Here is a 7730-nt window from a genome sequence, read left to right as displayed (position 1 = left end):
CTGGCTGTGAAGTTAACTTTCTCCCTTTCGCGCGCTTTTTTTAAAAATCCCGTTAAATCCACCGAACCGAGGGATTTAGTAAATCCGGAATTTAAGCCGTAAATCCGTAAATCCGGGATTTAACGCGCGCTCAAAAACCGTTTGGCTGGATTTAGCGTAAATCCGACTTAAATCCCACGATAAATCCGATACCAAACAGCCCCTTAGATTTACCGTGAGATTTAACTTTGCTTTTTTTGACGTTTGGCAGGATTTAGCACAATCCTAACATAAATTCGGCATACATTCTGCATCCAAACAGCCCCCAAAGCTGTCGACCTAGATTCATTTGGAATGTCTGCTTTCATTAACCATCGTCTTGCCTAGCCGGCAACCATCCCTCACCTCTCTGGCAGCTATCTTTAACGGTGCCTGTGACCATCCCTTGTTTCTCCTGAGCTTTCTCTCACAGTCAGCGTGGCCACAGTCTCCAAGCAGGGAGCTCCCTCATCTCGCAGACACATTTATCTTCCGTCGTGATATTTTAAGAAACAAGTATATTTCTGTTTTCTTGTTCAATATTCTCTCTCATTTTGTGATAACTGTGAATATAATCAGAGCAATTCCTAATCTTTATTTTCTTTAAGAGGAAGAACCCTCATTATTCTCATTCTTTTTGTATGAAGAAAAAAATAAGGATTACTCTCACCTAAATTGTTTAATAATCTCTTTCTCTTTTATATTTTTCCTGTTCTTAACAAACACTTCATCTTAGCATCAAAGTATCACTTTAGGGTCTGTTTGGTTGAAGGTTAGTAAATCTGGATTAGACAAATCCAATTCTATTTGGATTTAGTAAATTTGATGGTTGAATTGCTTGGTTGCCCACCAATTCTTGAGTCCAACTAAATCATAGGTCTATGTCATCGCGGATTGGAATATTTGGGGCTTTTAAATAGGTTTAGTGAATATTGCTGAAGTAAATTTCTTAATCCTAGTGTTGCCAGGATTTGATAAATTCTGAATTTGAGCTAAGATTTATCAAATTCTGTTAAATTCATGATTTACATGTGGAATTTAGAAATCCTTTATAACACATTTGTTAAGATTTGTCCTTTAATTCCATGGGAGTTTATTGTGATTTTTACACTTGGAGTTTAATTCATTATTTTTGTGGAGGAAGATTGGCCATGCATGTGAGTTGTTTGCTAACTGCCCACAAAAGGACTTGATGTTATGGGTTTTTCCTGGCAAGCTCTTGACAATACTGATTAGACACCAAAAAAGATTGATATAAATAAATAAGTTATATTAGTGATTTTTAATTTAACGAATAATGTTACATTAGTTATTAGTATTTATTAATTTCAAAGCATTATAAATATGTTTTTTTCTTTTTATTTTTCTAATTAAACTAAATAGCCATATTAAGGAACTTAAACAAAATTTGTATGGAACTAACACACTAGTGGTTTGGGGTAGTGGACTCTTGAGTAACATTGTGAGTTTGATTTGAAGTTCGCTAAAAAAATAATTTTTGGTTTCGATTGAGCTATGATCAAAATTATTGAGTTGACTATATGAGCTAAGCTCAGCTTGAATCGAACTTGAATTGAACTAAGTCTTGATCAGATTGAGTTAGCTTGAGTTCGGATCAAATGTATTCGCCTATATATATGAATCCATTCACACACACACACTTGCTTGGCTCAATATTGAATTAAATGACATTGCGTCACTCTTGAGTTCGGGTCAGGTAGGCTTGAGATGAAATTATTAAAAAACTCACTCATGAAGTTCTTATCTTATTGGTTATGAAATTTTTTAGGATAAAAATATCTTTTGATGCACTAACATATAAACATGATTCCATTTTTTTCAAAAGCAAATGAGCCATATATGGAATTTTTTAGCATATTTGTGTGTAGACTGTGAAGGTTCGGGGTAGTGGACTCGTGTTATTATGACCATGTGTGTTATGTTGTTGAATCCATTGAATTTAATGAGCACCATATTTCGTAGGACATAGATTTCTTCTCTACTTATACTCCCCCCTAATCTGCATTTGGTGTCTTTTATTATATTCCTTGCTTCCATAATGGAAATCATTGTGATGGCTAGTATTTTTAGTGTATGGAATCAAATCACGGGTCACAATTATTTCTTTTCTCATTCGGAATGGTTGAAATTTTCTTTACTTGCATAGTTGCTGATGATAGCTCTCCTTTGTGAAGTTCTATAAGACTTTCATCCAACTATTCTTACAAAAGATTGTTTGTTATCAATCATTGTTTAAAATTGTGTAGTGTGAGCTTCTCCTCAACACAATTTCGACAAAAAAAATGCCTTGAGGCATATGCCTCGAGCTTTTTTTTAAAGATGTGCACTTTAATTTTGCTGAAGCACGTCTGCCTCACTGGCATGAGGTGTACGTCTCACTCTCTCTCTCACTCTCTCTCTCTATATATATATAAAATAAATTAAGACTTACCTAAATCCTAAACTAAAGCCCCAAAGCCCCAAAACAAATCAAACCTTCATGCATTGCTGAGCCACATCATCTTCCTCTCGACGGCCTTGGCCTCCAGCTCGTCGTCTTCGTAATTTCTATATTTTATGTTGTTTTGGCCTTGTGATGTTTGGATTTCAATTCTATGTCACACATTTGATCAGTTTCCACTCTGCATCTTGTGAATTTTTTGTTTCATATGTATGCTAATTTGTTACTTCATAGTTCAATAGAGAGTTAATATGTTATCTTTTAACATATTATTTGATTATTATTCAAAAAAATCACTTTTAACATTTATTTTTACTTACACAATTCTTGGATTTTGAGGTTTATGCCTCAAAACTCCTTAAGACTTACATCTTGCCTCACGGACGAAAAATACCTCAGTACCCAACTGTGCAATTTTAAACATTGGCATCAATTCATGTTTGTTAAAGAATGTTTTCCACCAGATACTTTGATTACTCCTAGTTGATATTTGTAGATACTATCATTATCTCCTCTAACTACTTTTGAATATTTTTACTTATACCCTATTTGATGTTCTCCGTAGACTAGGAAATTGCTAATGAGATATAACCGAGGGAATTGTTTTGGTCTAATTTTGATCTTGTTTTGATAAACTTGCATGATTGTTCAGGAGAAGTTTGTGTACTGTACGAAAGAAACTTTCGTCTTTTTTATATGATCAAAGCTTGAATTTGTTGAATTATGGTTATTCCCATGGTGTGATCTGGACCCAAAGTTTCATTCCACTGTTCCAAAAGAGTACAAGTTTCATTAAGACATGACCTTGTTCTCCTCAGTTCACCATAATAAAACTATTGTATTCTTAGCATCGCCATTGTTATTCATTTATTATAAAGGAAGACATTTCATTTCTCCTCTTTTATTACTTTGATCCATGATGTCTCTGCAGTTTTTTGTGAATGATATCCTTTCAACCTTGGACATGGGTTTAGCGTCATATTCCCTTCATCTCCATTCCTAGAAAAGGCTGCGTTTGGAGTTTTTTCTTTTACGAAAATGCATACTTACCAATTAAACATTCTGTGGGTATTTCACCCCTTCAGTAATGCTATTCATATCTCCCGATCCAGATGGGCTTGGTTACCATATTAGTTTATTTTTAATCTTTAACAACATGCAATCTTGTTGGTTATAGCTTTCATTTTGAGATGTTTCTGTTTATACTTTATTTCATTGAATGTTTTAGCTGTTCGAGATTTATTTGTTGGTTCGTTTCTATATTCTATTGCTCTTTGCTAATTTAATATTTACCAATTGGATTGGATGCTAATTTATTGATAGCCTTGCAGCAAGTTTTTTTCTCAAATATTGAGATGATATTTCCAACACAATTAGAATCTGGAGTGCTTTCTAGTTTGCAATCAGTGCAACCCATTCAGCATGATTTTAACACCTTTTGGCGAGCAGACCAAGTTCATGAACATTTAAGGAACTTGCAGGAAACTATTCATCTATTAAAATCAGTGTATGTATTTATGGTCTCATATTTGATCACAAAACAATACTAATTTACATTATCCTGGGGCACATTGGACATTAGATCAGCCTGGCCCTTATAAGCACGATCTAAATTGTTTATTCTTTGGCAGGCAGAAAGAACTAGAGGGAATTTATCTAATCAAAAGATCCAATTATACTGTTGAAGGTGATGGAATGCCTTCTAATCACTTGCAAGGACAAAAGTTGCTTTCTCCTCCCTCTGATTCCTTTGGGAATGAAATGCTTTATAATATAACTGAGATAATCAAAGAGAAGAAAGTTTACCCGGAAGTACAAGAATCTCTTTCTTTAGAAGCCGCGAACTCATTAGTTGCAACTGTGAAAAGCCAACTTTCCCCATTTAATGCCATCACGAGCCAGACAAGTCAATGGGAGGAAAAATCCTTGGCAGTGAAGTTAGTTCAAAAGCTGCAAAAGTACAAGAGGAATAAACATTGGAAAAAGAGAAAAAGAAAACAAGTTGCAGAGCTACTACAGATGGTTGCTTGGATCCTACTTTTAGATTATGCATTTATTCCTTACTGACGGCTTGTAAAACTTTGCAAATCCTACATTTTTTTAAAAAGCATGTTGGTAAATTTGGCTGTTGCATACCATGCCTTGAATATTTGAATCTATGATTATGATGATTTTCTTTTTGTTTTACCTGTTGACCAATAGGAGCATGAACGATATGATAAGGCCGATGAAGATGCTGATGAGTGGAGGGCAAGAGAGATTGCCAAGGACATTGGAAAACGCAAGGTACCACTACCATCTTTTGCAGGTGCTGATTTACCTTTTTGATAAATATCTGGATGTTTGTTTTTGTTAATACCTAACAGCCATCAGTTAATTGAAATTGACCTGTATCTTGATGTGCTTATGCTGAAAAAATTCATAAATTATCTTCTTACTCAAAACATTTTTTATAGTTATACATTTTTCATGATCTGTTTCTTGTTTAATTCATGCTACTATTCTACCCTCTTATGACATTGTTGTTCTTTTAGTGTAATGCTTCTAATATCTCCAACTTCCAATTTAAAATGCAAAGCATGACAGGCAACGGCTTTGAAAAACTGGTAGCTTGATAGTATGAGTGATCGGTAATGGAAAGCTAAGATAATGTAGACATGTTACTGGCTTTTAGAAATTCACATGATTTCAGGTTAGGATTTTTTGTATTTTAATGAGGCTGATTGGATATATTTGTAAAAGAGTTTCCCTGTAAATGGGCTTTGTCTATCCCTCCATATTGAGATCGTAATCTTGGTTAATGAGTCCTATGGCATGACCCTTTGTGTTGGCATTTGTCACATGTAAGTGACATGTTCCTTTAAACTACTGCCCTGGGAATGAATATTGAGTAACGTTGTATGGATGTCATGGTTCTATTATTTAGGGATTTATGCCAATGATCCTTTTAACCTTGACAATTTAGCAGCAGGCGAGGCACTTCATGCCTTGCTACTGACATTACGTCAGGAAACTTGCAAATGATTAATAGCATTTGTCGAAGAGTCTTGTTTGCCATTATTGGGTGCCACATTAAGAACTATGTTTTTTTATGATAGATCTTGGTTTATTTCATTGGAAAGGGATTTACTATAGGGTAAATTTCGTGTCTGAAAATAATGAATACGCCTGATTGTGGCTCAAATGGGTGAAGTATACTTGATTTTTGTTTAGACTTTAGAGACATTTGGCATGTTTCATGATAGACGGTTAAGAGAAATAATATGTTCAACAATGTTTTAGAGGTATATTATGAAAAATTCAATTATGTATCAACAAACATTAATCTAGTTTGAAAAGTGAGTTTTTGAGAATTTATTGTTGTTTTTAATATAGTGACATGAAGCCTATGATATTAACATGGAAGGCATTTATATTTTGTTATTTTTGGGGTGCACCAATTCTTGAACATGCTTGTTGATGCTTGTTGATGTAATTTATTATAGGATGTGTTGTTGACTTGACACTTTTTGATAAGTTTGAAGGTTATTTACTGGTTGAATTAGGGCCTTAATACACTTTTTGTGTATTATGTTTGGTGCATGGGTGCCTTTTCATGCTTTTAGGTGCAATACATGAGATTAGTATTTACTATTGGATGCCTTGCCACGTTAACACTTATTGATATATTTAAATCAGGTGCTTTGGTAAGCTTATTAAGGTTAAGGCTTGAATAGAATCTTTCAATCAACTATGAACTAAATGTGATCATACTCATGTGTTGATGATTAGCTTGATTAACCAAGTTGGATATTTATAATTTTAAATATATTTAAGGGGTGATTATACACTTTTCATAAAAGTTAAGGGTGGTGTTTGTATCGTTGAGGCTTGTGGATTCTTTGATGCTTTTGAAAGTTACTTAGAAGCTTGATTTTGAAGATTAAATCTTTAGAGTATTCTAGTCTTGTTTACTTGGACGGGCATTTTGATTTTTTTAAATATTAGTTGTCATTTCAATAAATTTGAACTTCGATTGGAGTAGATAGAAGATTTTGAGCTCTATAGGTCAATTTAGTTAGTTTAATTTCCTGACGAGAGCAACTTGAAAGTGTTTTGTTTGCGTTGTCGTGTCAGGAGGGAAATTCTTTTTAATGTTTAGCTTAAATAAATTGTAATTAAATATTTGCCAAGAAATTTTCTCATTAGATAGCACATGAAAGTATATTTTTCATTTGTGAATTCTCGGTGGGGCAGATTAGGCATTTTAGCCTATGATATTTAGGCCATGTATCTACGATGTACATTTTGGGTAGAATGCATGATACATTTTTCCCTAACATGAGGTATATCCAATTCATTTTCCATTGTTTTGCAGATTTTGTTAGGTAACATGTGTCTACTCAATCATCTCATTTAAGTTGTTGCATAGTTTGCTAGAAATGCCCATTTGAAGTGCCTTTGGGGAATTTTAGCATAGCAACATACGTAACTTAAATAACCCTAGAATGCTATCAAAATTGATGGTTGCCAATAAAAACCAGAATGTCTACATCAAATCATTATTATAGGCAATATAAGAATGATGTGTGCCATGGTTTTTGCCACATGAAAGATCCATTGAAAGAAAACAATTTAAAATTAAGAATTGAAAAATATCTACAATGGTGGATGTAGAAATTACTTTATTCTATGTTGGATTGGTGATGGAAAGTCCTAATCATATTGTGAGAATCGGACTTATCAGGTTCAGCAAAATCGGCCCGGTTTTGTAGAACCGGCTATGTATTGTAGCACAGAGCGGAATCGAGAGCAGAAACTCGAAACCAAGTGGGTCGCATGATATGTGACGGATCGTTTCACCGTTCTAAGTGACTAATTGCGTGCAGGAGGGAAAATAGTGACTCCTCGTGAGTTATAACTTCTATTCGCAGTCCTTTTGGAGCAACTCGCGTGAGAAGTGTCAGTTGAGAGAAACGGCTACGAGGAAGGAAGAAAGGAAGTTTTCAATTTCATTTCTTTTGACATTTTTCTCTTATGTGATTTAATTCTAAGAAAAGATCAGTTATTTTAATTGTTTTTTTTACATTCATAAATATTTTATTTTCTCTAACTGACAACATAATAAGTGATTAACGAATCGGAAGGAGAAATATGGTGGGAAGTGTCTTGATTCAAAGCGAAAGAGAAGAATACATTTTGAGGTAATTATAAGTGCATGAGATTTTAAATTATGTCATGAATATATCAAATAATAAATTTAATTTAGAAG

General features: G+C 33.9%; 1 protein-coding gene across 1 annotated transcript; it reads left to right on the top strand.

The window, feature by feature from the left end:
• Positions 1 to 154: 154 nt before the first annotated feature.
• LOC110094924 (U11/U12 small nuclear ribonucleoprotein 59 kDa protein-like) lies at positions 155 to 4765 on the top strand (the record flags this gene model as incomplete). The annotated part of the gene is made up of 4 exons (XM_028691784.1): positions 155 to 534; positions 3811 to 3986; positions 4111 to 4501; positions 4682 to 4765. Coding segments are annotated over exons 2-4 (627 nt in total), but the record flags the coding sequence as incomplete, so codon positions are not given.
• Positions 4766 to 7730: the final 2965 nt, after the last annotated feature.

The sequence above is a fragment of the Dendrobium catenatum genome, unplaced genomic scaffold (assembly GCF_001605985.2).
Source record: "Dendrobium catenatum unplaced genomic scaffold, ASM160598v2 original_scaffold_70940, whole genome shotgun sequence".
In the NCBI taxonomy this organism is placed as follows: domain Eukaryota; kingdom Viridiplantae; phylum Streptophyta; class Magnoliopsida; order Asparagales; family Orchidaceae; genus Dendrobium; species Dendrobium catenatum.
This window is presented reverse-complemented; position numbering and strand designations above follow the sequence as displayed.